The sequence below is a fragment of the Branchiostoma floridae genome, chromosome 14 (genome assembly GCF_000003815.2).
Source record: "Branchiostoma floridae strain S238N-H82 chromosome 14, Bfl_VNyyK, whole genome shotgun sequence".
Lineage (NCBI taxonomy): Eukaryota > Metazoa > Chordata > Leptocardii > Amphioxiformes > Branchiostomatidae > Branchiostoma > Branchiostoma floridae.
In genome coordinates this window covers 19393938-19417488 of record NC_049992.1, presented here as the reverse complement: position 1 = coordinate 19417488, position 23551 = coordinate 19393938, and the positions used below count along the sequence as shown (strand labels likewise).

General features: G+C 39.3%; 3 protein-coding genes across 3 annotated transcripts in view; 2 read left to right on the top strand and 1 right to left on the bottom strand.

The window, feature by feature from the left end:
* Nucleotides 1–5165, bottom strand: part of LOC118430214 — a 22736-nt gene extending 17571 nt beyond the window's left edge. The window contains exons 1-3 of the mRNA XM_035840924.1: nucleotides 4965–5165; nucleotides 2169–2383; nucleotides 1525–1607 (exon numbers count right to left, since the gene is read on the bottom strand). Of these exons, the coding sequence (XP_035696817.1) occupies nucleotides 1525–1607; nucleotides 2169–2364 (279 nt within the window). The 5' untranslated portion in view covers nucleotides 2365–2383; nucleotides 4965–5165. The remainder of the gene's footprint in view (nucleotides 1–1524; nucleotides 1608–2168; nucleotides 2384–4964) is intronic.
* Nucleotides 3577–4391, top strand: LOC118430213. Its single transcript, XM_035840923.1, has 2 exons — nucleotides 3577–3963; nucleotides 4368–4391. Exons 1-2 carry the CDS (start codon nucleotides 3577–3579, stop codon nucleotides 4389–4391), a joined length of 411 nt encoding a protein of 136 aa, XP_035696816.1.
* A 15-nt stretch (nucleotides 5166–5180) lies between the features above and the next one.
* Nucleotides 5181–21963, top strand: LOC118430297 (CTD nuclear envelope phosphatase 1-like). The gene is made up of 7 exons (XM_035841039.1): nucleotides 5181–5473; nucleotides 15634–15700; nucleotides 17302–17420; nucleotides 18337–18408; nucleotides 19521–19637; nucleotides 20380–20491; nucleotides 21438–21963. The coding sequence occupies exons 1-7, from the start codon at nucleotides 5354–5356 to the stop codon at nucleotides 21578–21580; spliced, it is 750 nt and encodes a 249-aa protein (XP_035696932.1). The 5' UTR covers nucleotides 5181–5353; the 3' UTR covers nucleotides 21581–21963.
* Nucleotides 21964–23551: the final 1588 nt, after the last annotated feature.

Genomic DNA, 23551 nt, shown 5'->3' with positions numbered 1-23551 from the left:
CGCAACTGCCACAGTCGGAACCAGAGAACAGCGCGCCACGCACAGGTGATGCAGACAATTGTTTGATCACTTCATGCACGTGAGTTTATAATTAGATCAAATCTCAGCTCTCGTCGGTCTTGGGTCAGTTTACCATAATCGTAATAACCATGGGGACAACTCGAACATAAAGGCAGGTAGAGATATATATGATATAATGCTTATCATTTGATTTTTGTATGATGGCATCTTTTTGTTGATAGCATATCATGATACGATCTTCGAAAGAGCCTGACACGTAGAGCCGGCAAGCAGGCCGAGATAACCATACCAGTGCTCACGCTTGATTTGAACTTTTGCTTGTAATACTCTTATTGTCATGGTCATTTTAAATTTATTTTTACAGTTAAAGATATTATAGGAAGGTATTTAACAGCTATGTCCACATTTTGTTGGTTAAAGAAGCACAAAAGCAGTCAGACGGCTATACAGAAGAGACACAAGTGAAAAATCGTGCGACGCTGGAAAAATTTTGAACACCATCCGATGCGTTGCGATGGCTTGCGATGCTTACGATTTTCTTGCGATGTACTGCGCTCATCGTACGATATGCGGAATAGTCCATCGCAAGGAATCGTACGCGCTTTGTGACCGGGGCTTAATTTAGCGTAGAGCGTAATAAAGCGTCCATGATTTAGCGTATTACGTAGCCGGCCCTCCCGAATTTAGCGTAGAGCGTTGTCGGTATCCCCCCTTGGGGGCCCTCCCCTAAGGCACATGCGCCTGTGTGGCAACTCAGTCACCAAGAAATTTGAACACCCAATAATAAAATCCTAGCTGCTATAGTCTACATTTACAAGTCAGGATTTTGAGGGAATTGAAATGTACATTGAATTTCTCTTTTTTCATGGCATTATTCAGTTCTAATTGTATAATTATCATTAGGTTTCTAGAGACCTACCATGATCCACAAAAGAGTACATCATAAGCCTCCCAAAAAGCTTGACTCTGAGAGACTGAAAAAGAGACTAATTTTTCATAGGAGAGGTGGCAATGAAAGGGACAGACTTTTATTGTGTACTATATACAGGACTCGAAATACTTTTTTCTGCATACCTGCACTGGTGCAGGTAACATTAAAAATTACCTGCACAAGACAAATTTTACCTGCACCACTCCGAATTTAGGAATTTTAGATCATACTAAATTGGTTCAGGAACCATTGCTATTTTTTTCTTTTGTACTTTATAGGTGGTAACAGCTATTATGACAATCTTTATACAGCTACATCATAGGACATTTATGTATAAACTCAGTACATGGACCAGTGCAGGTTAGGTGCAGGTAGACACCAGAAATACCTGCACAGCCCCAATTTTACCTGCACTAACCTGCACATGCAGGTGGTATTTCGAGCCCTGTATATAGAAGGCTATATAGTGCTGGTGCACGACAGGGAGAGATGGAGGGAGGCAGTGTACTCAGCAGCAAAGCACTCCCACGACCACTCCTGTAAGCAGGAACTATACAGAAACCCTCTCCTACCTTAAGACATTCAGGATGGTCCTCCTTGGCAGCGTAGTGCAGAGCTGTACAGCCATGGAGACAGTCTGCTGTGTTTGGGTCACCTGAGAAGGAAAGGGTAACTTACTAAGGCAAATATGCTTTTTAAGGCATTGGATAGTATTGAAGAAGATGAAAGTGAGATCAAACACTAACATATAGGTCTTGAAAAACTTCTTAAAAACTCTTTACCTAAAAGATACAATAAGCAGTGTTACAGCCTTCTCTAATTAAAACTCATGTACATGTTTATGTGCATTATAAGTTTAAAAAAAAATAAGATTAACAAGGGCAATGTGATTAAAAATGCATAATATGATGCATATATAGCTATCACAGTTGATGAAATTTTAAAAAAAAACACAATGTAGTCATGGTTACCGTCATGTTGGCTGATTTTTAATGCCTCACATAAATAAAGAGCCCAAACTGTAACATATACAGACATATCTACAATTATACCAGTATCACTGACAAAAGACATTTAATGGTGCCTGAAGAGACCATTTCTAAAACCATATCCAGTTGCTTGAGACTCTATTGACTAACTTATTTACTTGAGTAACTACTTTCTGGCGGATTTTATCACCTAGATGTCTAACCTCGATCAACATATATTTGATTACCTTTGAACTTCAGCAGGAGTTTTAAGACCTCTGCATCCCCGAGAGAAGCTGCCTCGTGCAGGGGGCTCCACTGGTACAGTCCGATCTGGTTTGGGTCCAGTCCGCCCTTCAGAGCTTTCTTCACGCCCGGAACATCCCCGTACCGAACAGCCTCATGGAGCGCTGTGTCCGAGAAGTCTGCATCCTCCAACTCCATGGGGATGGCTCTTCACAGGCTGCAAAATATGTTACATCAAAACACTATTTAGTCTTTTAGGAAGGAATTTTTTACATTTTGTACATGTAGAATTTGCTAGTCGGCTGTAACGGGGGCCGCCCTAAGACGGTTCCCGTCCTAAGACGGCACGGATTTTTTGCTGATCTTATTATCCATAAGTACACCGTGTTTGTTACCACTGACTATGCTGATTACAAAGGTAAATAAACCAAGTCCATGCACACAGCTTTAATTTGCATTCCAAGTATACTTTAACATATTTACTTCATGTTTTTTTTTAAACAGAATTCTAATAGTAATGTTGACAGTGCTGAATCACTGCGGTCACCGGCCTCTGCGTATTGGCGGCTCGTGTCGCTAACTATACGAACTCTTTCAAGCAGTCACACGACTGCCATGATACACATAAATAAAGCTCCATAAAACACTATGAATATGGGTCTTTAAATGTTTGTTGAGTAGAAAAGCAAGCAAAAGGAAGCGACATAAACATTGCCACCATTGTACTCCCAAGGGAGTGTGGCCGTGAAGGTGGCAGACTAGAGAACGCTCCAAAGATTTATTTGACTGTATCAAATGATTCGTGCTGTCTATGAAAATAAGACTTGATAGAGAGATGTAGATGATATTTTCATATAATCAGACAGAGTTTTGTTGATGTTGGCGGTGTCGTTTTTTCGTACTGTTTTTTTAGTCGGGCATTCACAATCAGTGCATTCAGCCCATTGCCCGTAAACACATCAGCTGGATTGTTCTAGGTACAGCCTTCCTCATGTGAGACAAGAAGTACATACAGTCACGATTTTAGTGTCAAAAGAAAGCTAAAATATCATGCTATTAATTTTTTTCTGTGTACTTAAATTTACCACTTACTTCTGAAGAGAGCAAAATGTAAAAAAAAGCGTACCAAGTTAGGCACACTGTCCAGCGTAGCACAAAATTGGAAGGTTACATACACGAAATTGTCTTACAGTGTTTGCCGCTTGTAACACGCAGCGCGTAAGGTTCATGAACCACATGAATGCATTTCTTATTCAAGTATGTTGTTCAAATCTATGTGTAAAAAATTCAGTCATCAAAATTTGACCACTCTCAGGCAACTAGCGATGGAGCGCCATGAGTTTGAGCGCAAGAAAAAGCGTACCGTGTTGGGGCACCTCCCGTTACAACAGCCTTGTGCTTTCCATTCTTATGTACAGCGCTGAGACTTGGACACTAACAGGCACACAGGAACAACGCCTGGATGCCTTTGACTCAAAATGCCAACGCAGGATCCTAGGGATCAGATGGTATGACCATGTCTCAAATACAACCCTACGTAGCATCACCAATCAGCCACCACTTTCCCATAAGATCCGCTCTGCCCGGCTCCGCCTCTTTGGCCACCTTGCCCGGGCAGAACCACCTCCCGAACCTGTCGTCCTGCTGAGAGAACCAAACCCCACTACCTGGTCCCGCCCCAGAGGACGACCCAGACGCACCTGGCTCGACCAACTGGCCAACGACCTACAGCAGACTGCCGGCCTTTCCATCGCCGCAGCCTGGGAGGCAACCAGAGACAGATCAACCTGGAGATCGGTATGCAGAGGCGCTACGCTCCTCTTCGGAGCAAGCGGAGCTGAGTGAGTGAGTGAGAATTTGCTAGCATCATGAGATGCTCCAAGAGTGTGTATTGTGTGGTTTAAGTCAATGTTTGAAAGGGATTTTGCTTAGACAATTGACATGTTTATTGCAATTTCATTATCAAAGGTTGATTGCAAATGAATGGAAACTGCAATGACCAAAGACAACTAAATTACAAAGTGTTTCTGATTATCACAGTAATTCACATTCACCATTCTTAAATTATTATTATTTCCTTACTAAACATATATTTTATGTCTAAGAATATTGAAACAGAAAAATGGAGGTATGTTTGTGTGCCAGCAAGTTGAATTACTAACACTAGTAACAGTTGTTTTCTCCTCTTTTGTTTACTGTAGGAAACCATTGTCAAGAAGCTGTAATATGCTGAATGACCAGTCACCACATCATAATCATTAGAAATTAGTTGCATGTCAGTCATTGAATTTTTGCATGTCTACGTCCTCATTTTGCATGTCTGTGTATTTCCCTGGGAGGGTGGGGCAGCATTATCAGTTTATTGTTCCCCTTTCGAATTCATCGAGTACATGCGTGCTCTTGGCTTTACATAGGTAATCAAAATTTTGCATATCTATGTATTTCCCGAGGTGGGCGGGGCTGTGTGATCGGGTTATTGTTGCGCTGATAGCCCGACCTGTTTCTCACGGTCCGGTCTGCTCACCCGTGAAAGGGAAGAATGCGGGAAGCATTTAGCCCCCGGGCCGTTGTCATGGTAATCATAAACATTTTGGATACTAGTAATCCCGCATGCGTGTTAAAAGAAAAAGATTACTGGAGCGTCATGTACAGATACATTTACTAGAAAAGGAAAGTGAAAAATGACAGCACGGATCGCAAATACCTTTCCGACATGTTAATGTTTACCTTTTATGGAGCTATAAATGTTACAAAATCGAATGGTCACAGCACTTACACAAGTGTCAAAGCTTACTTACCCGATGAGTTAGGGGAAAAATCGACCTTCCAAGCCTCGCTGCCTCATTGTTCTCCAGACTAGGGTAGATCAATACTACATCTACCACCTAGTTGATGTTTTTACCGCGAGAGATCTACATTTTCTGAGAATTTAAGGCTGAAAAGTGAGAGAAAAACGCACAAAAACAACTGCGAAGTTTCCGGACGCCACTTCCGCGATGATGACTCGTGGTGCGCCTCCCCGAGCGGGCCTGCGCGGTGCATGATGGGATGGATGTGCGCAGTGGTTACTGCGCAGGTTTCATTAATGGCGGCCGGTCGGCAGGCTGAGGTTTAACCCGGGAGAAAATCACACAAACACCGCCGGACGGGGGCCCAAAACTCCGCTCTGCCGCCGTACATCGGGTCTATGAAGCCGGATCCATCGTGTATGATGAAATATCTGCAGCAGGGATTGAGGACCTTTATGCTGGTGGCGACCAAACTATGGAGTTTCCTGTGCTACCTCCTCCGCAAGCAGGTCCGAACGGTGAGTGGCCTGGTTGGCAACCTCGCTCGGTTTAGGAACGATTCTCACACATTTTCCTTCTAAATCCCGCAACAACATTCCTTCTAACGTTCTAACATTCACGTGTAGATGTAAAATCTAGAACTACAAGTGCCAGGGTAGTGTCAGTAGTTAGTGGTTGTCAGGGTTAGCGCGTAGCGCCCGCCTCCTCCGCAAAAAAATGCCACATTTTCGCTTCCCCCTAGCTCCGTGGGACTGCCCCTTACTAATGATATAATCGTCAGGGGAATCGGGAATTTTCCCGCTCTTTTGCAAAAAAAAAAAGAAAAATAGGTCACAACATATCATTAGTGTACACAGTCAATAATTTGTTTTGCTTGTCAAAAGTTGTGATCACATGTTGTCACTTAGATTTCAAATCCTGGATGCGTTTTCTTAATTCGTTTCATTCACTCACTTTTCCTGTGATTGAAATGTATACCATATGGGTAGCCAGTGTACTGTAGATGCATTTAACTTCGCGGGGATTTAATTTCAAGGTAGTGGGAAAATGGAGTGTTGGCAGTGGTTTTGAGTTCGCAGTTGTGCCATATTCTGTAGTTACATACTGTAATGGAAAAAATGAAATTACTGCGAATATTTCTGCATAATATTTTACAGGTAGTAACATAGTTTGAAGTCAGTACAGTTATCTGATTCAAGCAATCATAGATTTGTATGCCTGAAGTCTGCACAAATTTACTTTGTTCCTTTTTGTTTTGTTTTGTTAATTAACTACAGATACGTCACAAACATCATGCAATCCTAATTTGTTTACAAAATATAGGTCAAGTCCCATTCAAACCTTGGTTCAAAAGGAGAAGTTCAAGATTTGACATTTTTTAACAAAAGACTTGTTTTGGTCGAACAAGCTGTCAAGGTACTAGCTGGTTGTAGAATCAAAATTGTTAGAACTATATTTTGTCCAATAGATATAAGAAATTGAAACCAGGCACTATTACCTATTATACTATAATATATAGTGACTTGCAGTTGAAATAAATAAGTCCACAAAAAGATGCACCATGTTGAGATTTAAAACTTTATCACGATATATATATATATATATATATATATATATTAAAATTTAATGTTCCCTTTCATTTCATCTAAAACTACTAGTAGTAGTACCGTTAGTACAGCCTAACAAAACTTGCCAGATGCAAACCATCATCTTTCAGTTCCAATGTTAATGTTTATCAATTTATATGCTAGATGTCATTCTGAAATGATATTTATGATCATGATACAGTAGAAAACGTACTAGGTAATAGCGCTAAACATGTTCAGAAAACAATATACTTTTTGCTTGAAAATAAGAAAGTATATGTACCATGTCAAATTAGTTTCAATCTCTCATAAAGTTTTATATAGAGTGTAAACATTATTTGATTTTTTTGTCTTTATGATTTTTTCATAACATTGCCTTAGTTGCAACAGTATAGCTTAGAACTTGTCGAATCCTAGACATAAATGGATGCACGACTGGAGGTACAAAATGTAGTTCAACACAGTCAGTGTTTGTTTACCCTGTGTCTTTTAATAGTATGGCCTTCACCCTAACATGACTAAAATTGTGCTGCAAGGGTAGGAGGCCCCACATCAGTAGTCTTGGTTGGATAGCTAAGGATAGTGTAACACAGCCTAACCTTCACCTCTCCTCCGACAGAGGGGGTTTGGTTTCATGTAGAGACACCAAATGGTGTGGGGAAATAAAAAAGTGTACTTGATGCTTATAACAAAATTGCCCTGAATTGTGAATGATCTGTCATAGACACTGAGTCACCACTTGGTGTAACCACAATTGTGTACAGTTACAAACAAAAAGACATGCCATATGTAAAACATGCATGCTTTGTCACATACAAAATGTACACGTTTCAATTTGCACAGAAAATTATTTCTTTATGCCACCATCTTACAATAAGTTGCAGTCTTGCAGACCTTTTACTATTGAACTTAGATAGTTCTTGTTTTGTCAAGTTCTCAAAATGTTTTGAATTTCAGTTATCTATTACTGCTGTTCAGATTGATACTCCAAACTTCAAATACAGGACACATGTGTTGCTCAAACTTGCTCCACATGACGGTTAACACTAATGTACCTCAGACTCAAGAGTCTGTTTTAACTCTAAGTAGCTTAGTCTTATGTCTTACTACTTACAAAGAAATTGCTTTCAGCATGAATGTAGTTCATTTCCTAGTAACAATTACTAACATAACAGTACTTCCAAACTGTAGTCAGGGCTCGAAATTCATTTTTGGGATTAGGTGCACTGATGCACCCAGCTTAAATAATTAGGTGCACTAAAAACTTTTTGGGTGCACCACTTAAATTTAAGTATAACCTAATAGCAAAACTTAGCTACAAGCTATCGAATTCTTAAACAAGTACCATGACAGACATTTTTATTATCTTTCAAACACTCAGATATCAAGAATATGATGTATACTAGTATACTTTGATATCTTTACATACATAAACCTAAGAAAATATTTGAGTGCACCCACAAGGGTGCACCCACAGGAAACAATTGGGTGCACAGCTCCAATTTTGGGTGCACCTGGGTGCACATGCACTGGGTGCACAGGGTGCACCCAAATACTTTTCTAGGTTGTGTATGTAAAGATATATATCAAAGTATACTAGTATATATCATATTCTTGACATCTAAGTGTTAGAAAGATAATAAAAATGTCTATCATGGTACTTGTTTAAGAATTTTATAGCTTGTAACTAAGTTTTATTACTAGGTTATTACTTGAATTTAAGTGGTGCACCCAAAAAATTTTTGGTGCACCCAATTTTTTAAGTTGGGTGCACCAGTGCACCTAATCCCAAAAATGAATTTCGAGCCCTGCATACCATACTGCAGTTTACCACAAGTGTAATGCAGTCTCTGTTTTAACCCATAAGTAGTTAATCCCAGTGTCCTGACATGACTGGTAGTACTGTGACCTGGCTGGTGTTAGCTCCTACCCTGATAAGGTTATGTTATGTGGCTGGGTGCCAGGTATAGACACAGGTCTGTGGTGTCAGGTAGGGTTATGGTGTAAAGAGACTGTACACCTGTTCTCTCTAACCCGCACAGTGGGAGGGAATAACAGCTGGTCTCAGACACTACACTGTTATGTCATAAACTGTAGCAAAGCACTTATAGGTACATCAGGGCTCGAAATACCACCTGCATATGCACCTTAGTGCAGGTAAAATTGGAGCTGTGCAGGTATTTCTGGTGTCTACCTGCAGCTAACCTGCACTGGTCCATATACTGGGTTTCATACATAAATGTCCTATGATGTAGTAGTATATGGATGTTACGAGCTGCATTGACTGTTACCAACTGTAAAGTATAAAAGAAAAAAAATGGTGATGGTCGTGAACAGTTTTAGTATGATCCATACTTCCTAAATTCAGAGTGGTGCAGGTAAAATTTGTCTGGTGCAGGTTATTTCCAATGTTACCTGCACCAGTGCAGGTATGCAGAAAAAAGTATTTCGAGCCCTGTACATGTAGATTCAAACAAGTCTTGCACTTGCAGATTAGGTTCTGTATGGATGAAAATTATGTTTGATTTGAAAGGAATGTGTGCTGAGATATAGGTTTGCATATAGTACAATGTAACATTCAGCTGCAAAGTAACTTTTAGAAAAATTACAGTAAAGTTCAGCAAAGCTATTACTATCTTTTCCTTTCTGCATACAAGAACATTTTTGTATGTACTATATATTACTGGAATCAATGCTGTTTACTAGTGTAATGGCCCCTCCCCCCATACAACCTTGTTGCTAAAGCTGGCCAGTACAAGCCAAAGCTGGCCAGTACAAGCCATTGAGACTACTAGTAGATAAAACGTTATAAAGACTTTGACTTTCGTGACAAGACTTGACATATACTATTAAAGTGCTGCGTATTGTTTTGGGTACAGTAGCTTAGATACATTAATATACATGATGTACTCAAAAAAATAAATATTACCAATACCATGCATGAATATGATACAGGAATGTTTGTAGGTATTTGTAGGTTTGATACTGAACTGTGTGAGGTATACTGGTATATGTACATGTATTTACATAGTTTAGCAGATAAACACTTTCAAAATAAGGGGGATGAAAACAGGATATGGCACATTTTAGATCCTGTGGTCGATAAGAAAAGAAAACAAGCTCTGCTTTCCCCAGGAAGGCCTGTGATTGGCTGAGAGAGAGGGTGGGGTTGTTTGTCCTTGTGCAAGGTTACACAAGTGTCTTGTGTGGAAGGGATGACCTGTGACCTCAATCAAACACACATTCCCAGTTGTACCTTTGCCCTATAAATAATTACATGGTTATGCAATACTGTATTGTCAACATGTGGTGTATGTGACAGGGTCATGTATGTTGTGTAGTTTGGCACTAGTACAGGTAACACTAACAGTGTTGACTGTTGTGGTATGCAATATGCACAAGTAGCAGTCCTTATTCATGGTATTATTGGGCAATACAACACAAGTACTGTTCTGTATAAAATGTGTTCAAAATTTTAGCACGAAATTATAGGATACTATGGTTACCACATTACCAGATCTTCTATGTTTTCTGCAGAAGCATGATGGCTGTGCAATTTTTAAGTTTGTGTATAATAATCGAATGCTGTGTATGTTTACATCTTGAGTTTGAAAAGGGTTGTTTTCGTTGCAACCTCAAAATTTGCGAAGTCCCAGTCATATGACTAATCTTTGTATTATTTGTTTGAGTTGTGGGTAGGGATAGTAAACAGAAAGTGAAGATGTGGTATGTACAAAAACACACCACTGTCTGTTTACCTATCTGGGTAAATGTAAATAAGGCTGTGAGAAAGTATTGTAGACACATTTGGAAAGATGACTAGACATTTTCCTTGGTCAAGTAATGTATAGAAATCAGAGCATTTCTTGTAAGTTCAAACTTTTGATAGAAGACAAGAAGGGATAGTGATCTGTGAAGTGAGCATTATGTTTAAGTTTACTACAAACACATCATGGCGGCATGTGGAAAACAGATCATAAGTACATTTTGTATCAAGATACATCCATACAGCAGGGCATGTTCGACCTAGCCCCTGACCTTCTAGCCTGTTCACCCCCAATGATATATGATACATTCATTTGCATATCATACAACACAAGGGGACACACCCCTCCCTGTCCCTTCATCTAGTCTTGATAAGCACAGCTGAACACACATTGTGGTTGTTTGCAATTTTAAGACTTTACGACTTGATGACTCTAAGATTTTTATTGCTTTAATGCTTGGTTGAATTGTTTTATTTTCAGTCTTTGTGGCCACAACACGCAGGACAAAAAAAAAACATACACGTCCAACAATCGCTTGGTTCACAAAACTTTCATGCAGCATTATGCAAGTATTGAAGTAACAAGGGGAATTTATGGTCAACCTAAAAGCACGCTTTGGGGGCTGAATCATTTTTTGGTCCCAGATTTTTTTATACTATACACTTTCAGTAATTCAGGAATGGGACCAGAAAGCCCATGTCCACACCCCTGCCCAGACCCTGCCTGGCCCAACCAGGTCAGTCACATGATCCCTCTGTCATGGTCACCCCAACTGGCCCACATGTCAATCAAACTACCCATATATGGCTAGACTAGAATAACACACAAGTGGTTGTGTTGTAGTACTTGTCCAGAAGATAAGCATTAGCCTGGGTGCCATCCCACTTACCTCCAGAGAGTTTGTGGAAAACTAAATAGCAAGGATGGCAGTGAGGCTAACTTGGCAAAAACTTATCCTACTACTAGTACTGACTGACTTGTCCATACTCAGTGGAAGGGATATGAACTTCAGGATGACATGAAGACACGCTAATGGGGTCCATGAGACCCATTATTAGCTGGTAAACGTATGTCAATGTTATATATATCTTGTATTCAGTAAGGCTCTCTCAGTTGTGAGTAACACATGTACATTTGTACACCCGAATTTCGACCTGATTACACAGGCTTTACCATAACCACATTTCTAAGGTATTGAGTGAAAAGGGACATTTGGTCAATAATATGAAAAGAAAGACACCTGTACGCCTTAAAACTATATATTTAAAAGGAAAGAAAAATGTGCTGGGAACAACTAGAAATGGTTAAGCCCACGTATTCATGAGAACATCACGAGCAAGAAAAGAATGAAGACAGTATTTCCATATAACTTCTACCGGTACTTCTACTCCTAGTTTAGTTAGATGGATGTCCCTGTCCTAGGATGTTATTGTCGGTACATATCAAAGTCTTGTTATTTAATATCTTTTTGTCTTATGAAACTGATAGTGACACAAAAGATTCCAATATATGTGCTTCTAGTCATTTTCAAGGTATGAGAAATGTAGCAATGTTGGAAACTCTTCATAAAGGATGGATGATTGACGACTGTCCTTGAAGTGGACCATTTTGACTTGGTCACATGATGTACAAATCTTTGAAGATGATGTGGAAAATTTATCAGAGTGTGATATTACATGTGGTGAACCTCAGCCATTGTTTGATTTTGATGCAACAAAAGAAAACACAATTACTATTCCAGCAGAAATGTCTAGTGAAACAAATATTACAACAATTCAACTAGAGATCGCCACCAACTTCCTAACAAATGATCCATAGTTTATTACTATGTAGCACAGTATCTGATATGCCCTGGGGCCAATCCATATCCGGTCCTCTTGCACAACTAGGTGATAATGAGGGGAGACTATGGATAGGGGCATAATTCAAATTGCGATCTCATCGATAACAGACATCACCACTTCACAATGAAATCCATTCTGCATTTTTGCAGTTGATGGCTTCATGTGTTGAAAGCAGATAAGTGAATAAACCCTGGGATGTAGTTATGGTTGTCTGTGTCAATTCCAACTGATACATGTAGATCAGGCGTAGGAAAAAATGTTGTGTTTTCTATTTCAGCCCTGAAACAATTAGGGTTGATTGGTAGGGATTATCTTCCAGTTAGGAATTTAGAATTTATTTAGCCTACTTTCTATTCAAGTAAAAAAAAATGTCCTATCTAAATGAAGGATAAATGTATGAACAGATTTTTAACCATAGTTCACAAAATTAAAGTTTGACATTGAAAATCTATGTGCCTTTATTTATACATTTGTAGTGAAACTATTGTATCATTAAACAGCCTCATTACTCATACTTGGGGTACCTACTGGCTGGCAAAATACGCCAGATGATTATTATGGTTTACTCACTGTTTAGATCAAAGTCTTTAAAAAAAATGAAGTACTATTCAACAGCTACTGACCCTAATTTTTTCAGGACTAACACTTTTTACTAGACCTTGAATGGTCAAAAGTTATGTAGTAAGGATGCCCCTACTATTCAAGAAAAAAAGAAACATTCAACATACATTTATGAAATACAAAATTTAATAATAGGATGCATACAGTGCTACAGTGTGTACATGTAGGAATGTGCATAATGAAGTGTTGGATGCTGTTATGGAATCCAGGCCAGGTCCCAGGGGACTAGAGCCTATTAGAGTCAGGTCAGCACAGTTATTACTAGGCTGGAGGTACCCTGGGAGCCAGCCAGGGATTGGGCAGCTAGGACAGTTTATTTGGTGGCCCAAGACAGTCAGGCCTCCCAGATCTCCTATTAGCGCCCGATGAGGTCCACCTGTCCTTTCTGGAAAAGGGTAGCGATAACTCCTTCAGGCTTAAACTCCCCGGAGCGCTTCTGTGAGATCGGAGGGCTGACTGCCTTGGCTCCCCGAACAAAACTCGCTAGCTACCCGATCCTGTCTGGCTCCCAGGGTAGGCTGGAGGAAGCTCCAAGCAGTTAGCCTGGGTACCATTCTCTGTAGTAATATTCTAGTCAGCCTGAAATTTTGTTCTGTCCTTTTGGTGTGGCAGAAAATCCTGTCAAGCACCAAAGGTGAGTTCAGGTAGCTAAAAATTTACCTGCTTGAAGTATGATGAAAAACATATTGTATTAAAGAAAGAAAAAGAATTATTGTTTCAATGTACTACAATTCATCTTCACAAGTGTACATGGGCTTTATAAAGACCAGGAAAATTTCATTTGTCTATATATAATTAAAGGACTTCCGTAAGGAGCCATATGAAACCCTAGTTTGAATAGTGTGCAAGTTTAGATCACTGGGCTGGAAAATCCCACTGTCCATGTGGAAACCTTCAATTTACTGGATGGACAAGTAATTCAAATAGTTTTGAGGCTGTTCATACATTGTTGTAAGTACATGTACATGTGACAATGTTTGCTTGTATGATAGCTCGTTGGATTGTTGAATGATAGTTAAGCAGTTATATAGCTAAGCAGCCTAGGGTTTGCCATGTATTGCATTGTCTGCAACCTCAATGAATTAAATCTAAAATATAACACACACTTGGGGTACAAGTTTATGTGTAAGCACGTTTGCAAAAGCAGCTGTACAACTCACAGCCCTCACATTTGTATTCTGGTCAAGGCTTGAAGGATGAGAAAAAGTCATCAATCTTACAATGGTGACAGGTAGATCTGAATTCACTGTACGTTTGGTTATTTTCATGGGGACTTAATTTCTTGATAAAATAGGAAAGTAGGTTTTCTCTGTGTTTTTAATTGGTAACAGCTTTGTAATAATGTAGTACAATGTACTACATTTGAAAGGCTTATAAGTTATTGATTCTCTAGATGTCATAATTTCTCAACAGAACTACTATGAACATTTCAAGATTTGCAGTACAACACGTTTGCCTTCTCATATACATATACATATACATGTACATGTTCTCATAAATAAAAGTACTTTAAGTTGTAGACAAGTCTAATAACCTCCATGAAAAACGGAGGGAATGTTTCCTCTTAATTATATATTTGTGGTCAGCATAAGGTACATTGTATGTGGGTAGGTAGGTAGGTAGGTAGTATGTGGTACTGTACTGTACAGTGTAGGTCTTGGAAAGATGGAGGCCAAGATCTATTATTGGCCAACTGGTGTCTGTCCTTGGTACTGCAACAGAACTTCCTTTTTCTTGTATCTCTTTCCATTGATATGGTTGCATTTCATTTTTTTTTCAGATACCAGTAGCTTTTGAAGTCAGGAAGAAGCAATGTAGGTCCCGGCCCCCTAGCAGCTTGTTTTGATTTGCAAATGTGTTCTAATAGAATTGGTTCTTTAAACTTATTCTGTTATACATGTATTTGTTCAGATTATTGGTACCACATGTAAGAATAAGATAAGACCATCAGAGAGGTCCTTGAATACACTTTATTTGTAAATCAGCCCTCCCCCCTGACCCTGGTAACCAGTTTTTCCCCTTGACTTGACCCGCCAGCAATCGTGCCTTTGTGTACACCCAGTCGGGTGAAGAAGAGGCCTATCTTTCAACAAAAGGTCCAGGGTTTGGGGGGCCTGAAATGTTACTACATCAGCACACAGTTATGCACTTTCTTTGTAGTGTATTGAACTGGGTAGTACTAAGGACCAACAATTCAGGTTGTAATATGAAAGTTAAATAGTTATAGTAAGCTGTATAAATCTTGTGACTTGTTCAACAGATTGCCTTTTTTTATCTCTACGATATGATAAGGGTACATGTAAATCTATGAATGAGAACGTCCCCTAGCTGTGTGCTTTACTCAAAGCCAGAAATCGTTATTTTCATGGTTGTATTTATATGTTTTCGCATATTTTGAGAGTAATGAAGCTTGTAACAATAAGATACAAATAACTGGAGTTCACTGTATTATTCGTACAATGTTGTTTTTGTTACATTTTCACTGAAAAAGGATCATTTTGTTTTTTGTTTTTTTTTAAACAGACTGTTTGTTGTGTGAATATGGGAAAGTAATGCTACATTTACACGGAACCTACAATCAGTAATTTTAGTAAGGGGGTGCACGCACAAAGTAAGAGGGCGGTGCGCCCCTGTTCCCCGGTTTAAAAAAAGCCCTAACACATATATACGTTTGTGAATGGATACTGTCAAATTTACAGTACTACTTAAGGAATAAGTGATGGAGGCACTAATACATGTAATTGAAGAGGTTTCAAGATCTATGTTTTTCTTAACTTACAAAATGTAACCCTTTTTGCCTGTGTTTTTCAAAGGAAGTTGCATTTTTCAACATAACAAGTTGACATTTTGTGTTTTTCAGATCATCCAACATCAGACAGTCCGGTATGACATCATGCCTCTCTCTCCTATCTCCAGACACAGACTTAGTAAGTCAATTCTGTTATATATAAACTCAAAACTTTCATGGAAATTTATTTACTTACTTATCAATTTCATTGGAAACAAAGTTGGACAAATCCACTGGCTCAATTACCCCAGGCAAATGAAAGTACTGATCTGGTAAGTGCACGTCATACATGTGTGGGACAAAAGCCATTAAAACATGTAATTGAGTGTGTCATTCCCAAATTTTCCTTGATCATATATGTACTACTCGCCAGGCCTTTTTAGCATAAGAGGCCCCTACGCTAGGGGTGAGTACCAGTACAGAACTTTAAGGTCCAGGCACGGTTCAGGCCCAGAGGATTAGGTCCAGGTCCGGACCTGAACCTGGACCTGATTCAGTATGTGAAAACTTGTGAATGGACGTACACTGTGATTTGGGCCACTATGCTGTGAGTTGGACCCTGCATTGCGTTCCTACCATGAAATTGGGACCTTCGGGCTTTATTTCACTACAGTCAAACCTGCCAAAGACGACCACCCGGGGGACCGGGAAAAAACGGTCGATTTGGGCAGGTGGTCGCTGAGAAGAGTATCGACTTAAAACATGCCCGATGCAAACTGTAAATTGTAAATTTAACCCCAAGCTTTTATCGAGCTTTTATGCGATACAGTGTTTTAAAGCTCAATATTTGTACACTAACGTTTTAGACAGTAAGGGAACTTTGATGCTGTCAGTTACTATACAAGCCTTCATGCGTCGCTGTGTTCTTGATCGCCATATCTGAAATAACAACGTTGCACCTTTCGAATTCGATGCCCGGTACGTCCCGATAGCGTACTTTAACCCACGCGGGTGAATGTACAGTACAGTTGGACAAAAGCATTACACAGATCTTTCTTTAAAAAGTATGAGGCTATATACGTTTCAGCAGTCGTTCACTTCATAATGATATAGATTTTTAAAAAAAAAAACTTCTGTAACAACTAAAGTCGGATTTTCTTACAACGAAATTTCCTCCCATATTACAGTAGACTGCCCGATTGACCCACCCATTGACCGCCGCCATCCCTATTCTAAAACATAACATTGTAATGGCAGTCAAAATCCGACGCAAACTGGCCGATTTCGACACAAAATCGCGCTAGTAATCATAAAAACATCGACGAAAACCTCAATTTTGAAAATGATGCGGTCGTTATGGGTCCCTATTTGGGCCGGTCGCGGTCGCGTTGGCCAGGTGGTCATTGAGAAAAGGTTGCTTTATGCTTACGTCAATGGGAAAAAAATCGGGACCGAGAAAAAGCGGTCGAAATGGCCAGGTGGTCGCTGAGAAGAGGTGGTCGCTCGGGCAGGTTTGACTGTACGTTTGGCCCTCAAAATGCAGGAAATAGTGTTTCTAGGGTTTGTATATTCACAAATTGTAAGGTGGAGGATTCTATTACACTCCCTACAATGCTCACACAGCAGAGTCACGCTTGCCATGTGTGCTTGATGCACTAAGATCGCTGCACTAAGATGCCCCCTTCACACTGAAAAAGTCCAGTCAAGAATACTGTTGACTGTAGTTAAGTTGTGTACACTATCAAATACCAACACGGATGATCTTTTTTCTGACTTACAGTGTACCCTTGTACCTTTCAGATGGCGTAAAAAGGAAAGTGCTGGTTTTAGACTTAGACGAGACGTTGATCCATTCTCACCATGACGGAGTCATGAACAGAACAGTACGGCCAGGAACACCTCCAGACTTTATACTAAAGGTACGTTCTTTAGTCATGAACAGAACAGTACCAGGAACACCTCCAGACTTTATACTAAAGGTATGTTCTTTAGTCATGAACAGAACAGTACGACCAGGAACACCTCCAGACTTTATACTAAAGGTACGTTCTTTAGTCAAGAACAGAACAGTACGGCCAGGAACACCTCCAGACTTTATACTAAAGGTATGTTCTTTAGTCATGAACAGAACAGTACGGCCAGGAACACCTCCAGACTTTATACTAAAGGTACGTTCTTTTGTCATGAACAGAACAGTACCAGGAACACCTCCAGACTTTATACTAAAGGTATGTTCTTTAGTCATGAACAGAACAGTACGGCCAGGAACACCTCCAGACTTTATACTAAAGGTATGTTCTTTAGTCAGGAACAGAACAGTACGGCCAGGAACACCTCCAGACTTTATACTAAAGGTACGTTCTTTAGTCAGGAACAGAACAGTACCAGGAACACCTCCAGACTTTATACTAAAGGTACGTTCTTTAGTCAGGAACAGAACAGTACAGCCAGGAACACCTCCAGACTTTATACTAAAGGTACATTTAGTTAGGAACAGAACAGTGATACAAGTAGTTGTTTCATATTTTTAGCGGTCTGTAAATGATGAGACTCAAGCCAAAGGGTCCGGAGGAGCATACATTTAACCCCACATGTTACTAAATTGACCTCGATTTTGCAGCAGTTGCCCCAGGTGCTGTCATTAGATTATAGATTTTATTACCAGTAAGACATTAGCATCCCTCATTTGCATGAGGCTTTGTGTGTTCTTAAAAATTCTCAGTCTGTATGGCTTTATGTAGCCTGTACATTTTCCAAAAAAAAACTTTAATGCATTAACTTCTCACTGGTTTGAGGTTGTCTGATGATAATTATATTGTCGACGTGTTCCCACAGATCACAATAGACAGACATCCAGTCAGATTCTTTGTGTACAAGAGGCCGCATGTTGACTTCTTCCTGGATGTGGTGAGTTCTTCACACACACTCAGCCCTTGATCAGACTTTTTCACATGGAGGGAATTTCTTGGCCCAGACATTGTTGTGTATCACTGTTCTACCAAAGACAATAGAATGTTGAGTACAATACAGTACTGAAGTACACAATTGCACAAAAGCATTGGCATTTTTTATACAGATTCTTCTAGTTTTAAAGAATTTACAAAAATGTGATGGTTGATCTACTCATCTAGTAGTATTCAATAATGATAGTACCAAGTAAATCAATTATGACAATTAATAGCTTGATTAATTTCAAATTACAGTAGAATCCGGTAATAATTGCATGGCCGATTTGTCAGAGGATTTTATGCAGTTATCAGGCTTAGTCAATTAACCCTAGGAGACCAAATGAGTAATACTGACCACAAAGAGACAATTTCATCAAGTTTGGTGGTTGTTCCTCTGTAGTGCCAACATCAGGCAGAGCCACCTGCATATCAACCCACCACACTATCACCAGAAACTGCATAGTACAGACTCTTGTCATCTTATTATTGCTTTTTTGATATTTTTATCAATATTATACATGTACAGTCAAACTTGTATTAGCGGCCACCTTTGCATACCCACCACCTGGCTATAGTGGCCACTTTTTGTAGGTCCCTTGGATTCGTAATGATTAAGAAATAGGCTTAGCGGCCACCTGTCCAACGCGGCCACGGCCACACGATTTCCGGTCCCATTGATACAGAAACACTGCCTATTGCAACCATACTGCAGCCTTATGTCACCCTGCACCGAGTTTGAAATTGTAGTTTGCGAGGATTTGGAGTTCCTGACAGGGTCATTTTGGCAGTAGCAGAAGGTATGCATGCCTTGAGCATTTAAAGTGCAAGTCTTTGTCGGTAAATTTACAGATTGAGACAATGTTACTTGGTGAGAAAGATTAGTGGGAACTGAAATCATGTGTAGCTTGCTCATGGTCAATTGATCAACATTTTCTCTATAGTGGCCACCTGTCTATAGTGGCCATATTTCTCCAGTCCCTTGAGTGGCCGCTATAGACAGGTTTGACTGTACATGCAGGACTGCTACATGTACCACTAACATGCAACTCTTTTCCCTGTATTTTTCCCCAGGTTTGCCAGTGGTATGAGTTGGTAATATTCACTGCAAGTATGGAGATATATGGGGCAGCAGTAGCAGACAAACTAGACAACACTAAAGGCATTCTAAAAAGGAGATACTATAGACAGGTAAGGAAGCTTTCTTAACTTTTTGATGGAAAAAAATGATGTCCAATATGACAAGCAAGTGTTAGCTTGAAAGGCATCTTTGTTGGAAAAGTTAGAACTCATTTTGAAGCAGATGATTCCAACAAAATAAAGAAAAGGGGCTAAAATTTTCAGAAACCACTGAATGGTACATGCCTTCAAAAAGTGTGTTGGTAAAGTTAAAAATCATTTTGAAGCAGAATTTAACTATAATTCCAACAAAAGAAAAAAATGGCTCATCAGAAACCACTGATTGGTACATGCCTTCAAAAAGATCACACCAACCAAAGCTATTCAGTCAAAAAGTTCTGTTCAGTCCAGTTTTACATGTTCCTATGTTAGAAATCATACTTTTAGGTAAAGTATAGGTAATCACTTGAAAAAAAAAATGAGTGTACATAAAATCTAAAGTATTCATTATATCTTAACTTGAAAGTTCATCTGTGTTGGTACAAGTCATTCTTGAAATAGTTGAACTGTAATTTCCAACACCAAAATTGGACTCACCCAAATTTTCGACTGTACAGCATCAGTCTTTGTCAAGGAATGAACAATCCACTGCTGTTGTGACGTCACGTTATGTAGATAGAACTATATCTAACTATATCTATTAATGACCTAAAAAAAGAAAAGCTCATAGTCTGAGTATAATAATAATATGAATTTATATGTGTTGTGGTTTAAGATGAGGTTGGTCATGAGCTTTTTCTCCATTATTTTCCAGCATTGCACATTAGAATATGGGAGTTACACGAAGGACTTGTCATCAGTCCATAATGACCTGTCCAGTGTTATTATCCTGGATAATTCCCCAGGAGCTTACAGATCATATCCAGGTGGGTGTTATTGGCATAATCACCTGGTGCTTGTAGTCTACGTTTGTAAGTCTTGTTCCTTCAAGGTTATTAGTCAGACTATCAAATTAAAGACCGGTGCAATGGCCTAGTGGGTAGAATGTTCGCTTTGCATTCGGTAGGTCGTGAGCTCGATCCCCGGCCGAGTCATACCAAAGACTTTAAAAATGGTACATGCTGCTTTCTCTGCTTAGCACCCAGCATTCGGGAAAGAGTATGGCAGTGGAACACACACCACTTCCAGTGGACTAGCCCCCTGCTGTAGTGATTGCGTTGTGTGGCCCAAGGGCTACTGAAACGGAGATGGGCGCCACCCTATGCGCCATCAGGCGCGGGAAGGAACTTTGACTTTTTTGACTATCAAATTATGCTTTTTTTAGATTATGATACGTTTATGATTTATGATGGCGTTCACGTTTCCTTTTGGACATCTATAATAAAATTGTCTTCATTCATAGTTAGGGTATAAAAGACCAGTTTCTTCTAGATCACTTCAGTATCTGACAAAAACTTTCAGACAAAAACTAGTGGATGCTACTTGAAACGTCTAATCATTTCCAAAATCATATCCAGTTGCTTGGGTGACTGATTTTGATACGTTCATTAATTCTTGTTTATAGGCTAATTTAAAGGCAAACATAAATGGATAAATACAATATGGGATATATGGCAATCCAATGCAAAGCACTCCATGTCTACATGTATGACATTTTATTCAATGTTAGGATTTTTCCGAATATGATACACATTCTTTGATTTTACAAGAAGTATTGTTTTCTTTTATCTGATAAGTGTAAAATGTATTTTAAGATGTATTTTTATGGTATACTTGAATGCTTAATCCATTGCATGTGTAGTTCTTAAAGGAACAGTCATTACTTGAACGTCTGTAACTTTTGATGATATCTTATTGTTTACTTGTTCACAGATAATGCCATCCCCATTAAGTCGTGGTTTGCGGATCCCAGCGACACGTGTCTTCTGTCGCTGCTGCCCATGCTTGACGCGCTGCGCTTCACGGCCGACGTGCGCTCCGTCCTGAGCAGAAACCTCCATCTGCACCGGCTATAACTGGTTTATCCTGGTAGAAACCAGGATGAACTGGCTGTAGCTGGTTTGTCCTAGTAGAAACCAGGATGAACTGGCTGTAACTGGTTTGTACCGGTTGGAACCAGGATGAAATGGCTGTAACTAGTTTGTCCTGGCAGAAACCAGGATGAACTGGCTGCAACTGGTTTGTCCTGGTTGGAACCAGGATGAACTGGTCGTGGCCACCTTGCACTGTACCATAGCCACAGTAGAGTCAGTAGTGTTGTTAAAAGAACAGCTGTTGACAGACATAAGCTACTATGCCCACTGGATTGACTAGTTCTCATGTTTTAACGTAAATTTCAAAATGTGTCAAGTTGTCAGATTTTAGGAAAGCAGCCCTCTGCACGTAAATGCGTAAAAAACTGGATAAAATACCATATTTCTGTCTTTTCTACCGCTCTGATATACCTGTAAGCCTCTTTCAGTGCAAAAATATGTAAGTCAAACACTTAAATGACTAACAAAACCCTTTTGTCAATTTCTTTTTCTTTATTCACCTGAAAATTAAAAATTCTTTTTGTTCTGATACATTTGCTGGCTTTTGTTCATTAGTTGTCCGTCAATCCAGTTGTCATAGCAACTTGTTAAAGTCAGCAGCAGCTGTCCTTTTTAAAGAGATATTCTAACTGTTCCTTGTATGTTACCAGATATAAAAGTTATATTAAGTTGCAAAGCAATATGTGAGGTTTTCTCAACCTAAATTTCTAAACAATAAAACACTTTGGTTTAGTTAAGAGATAATTGAAAATGTTAAAGTTTAATTTTGTGATTTTTCCAAATCATAGTTAGGAGTAGAATAACAGTTAAATAATTCAAGTTAATTGTTGCACGCAAAAGCCAACCAACCAATGATGCCACCTCCCCCCGCCCACTTTCAATGGTGCTGCCCATCCCTATAGTTCAGGGTGTTGGTGAGGGACAACAAACTCCAAAATGGGGGTGTTTTTGTTGGAATTTAAGTCATAGGGGTTCTCCTAATTTTGCACAGTAATTTGCACAGTTAATGCTCACAACAGTTGCCAACTTGAAGGTAGTATGAAACAAACTTTGCTGTATAGAGCTATAGCTGGCACCTTGACGCAGGAGGGCTTCTATAAGTGACATTTCATCAGGCTAGGTTGAAGGTGAATGGGTGCAGAAGTAAAAGTCACATTATTTGTAATGGCCCAATAGTTGCAACATTAAAGCCTATATTTGTATAATCAGTCACTAAGTGATAAGACTTGATAGATAGTGCATTTAAACCATGATTGTGAATCATGATATATTATATCAAAAATCTGAATTTATGACCAATTAATTTGATTGATGAGTCAAGATGAAATCAGTAGGAACAGGACTTAAAACTAATACTTAAGAAATATTCTTGATCAGATAAGCCACAATTTGTTAACTAGCTGAACATGACAATACTAGCTTTTCACCCAGTAGCTCCAAGTTAGGCCATTTTTGCACACATTTTAAAAGAGGTAAAAAATTTAGTGCCACTTGCACCATATATAGTTTTTGCACAGAATCAAGTGTTATTGACATTTGTCAGCTAACTGATCCTTATTTCTTATCAATTCAAAGCTTAAGACGAACACAGATACAGAGCCACAAGTCTGTACTACAATTACATGGAACTGTACGTTTTGTTATTATTATACAAAATGGAAACATGCAAGGAACATTAGTTATATGTCATTGTACAAACAAACTAGAGCACCCAGGGTGTGTATAGTAAAGGGTGCTGAGCTGTGTCATACACAGCCAAAAGTCTCCTTTCCTTCTTCTTAATGTGTCTGTGTAAAAATTATGAATGATGTCCTGTCTTTGAGATGTGATGTGTCCATGTCTTCATGCTTATTGTACTTCTCTAAGAGATTTTTTGGAACATTACAAGATTCGATCGCTTTTCTGTTTTCTTGTATGGTTGGCTTTGGGTGGTCATTAAACCAACATGAGCCT

What these genes read in the sequence shown, in the direction of transcription:
- LOC118430297 (XM_035841039.1), top strand. Translation starts at nt 5,354, where the DNA reads ATGAAGCCGGATCCATCGTGTATGATGAAATATCTGCAGCAGGGATTG. An exon ending in CTCCAGACTTTATACTAAAG is followed by an intron (nt 17,421 to 18,336) that starts GTACGTTCTTTA and finishes GTGTTCCCACAG; the next exon opens with ATCACAATAGACAGACATCC. An exon ending in AAAGGAGATACTATAGACAG is followed by an intron (nt 19,638 to 20,379) that starts GTAAGGAAGCTT and finishes ATTATTTTCCAG; the next exon opens with CATTGCACATTAGAATATGG.
- LOC118430213 (XM_035840923.1), top strand. Translation starts at nt 3,577, where the DNA reads ATGTACAGCGCTGAGACTTGGACACTAACAGGCACACAGGAACAACGC. An exon ending in ACAGATCAACCTGGAGATCG is followed by an intron (nt 3,964 to 4,367) that starts GTATGCAGAGGC and finishes TGTTTACTGTAG; the next exon opens with GAAACCATTGTCAAGAAGCT.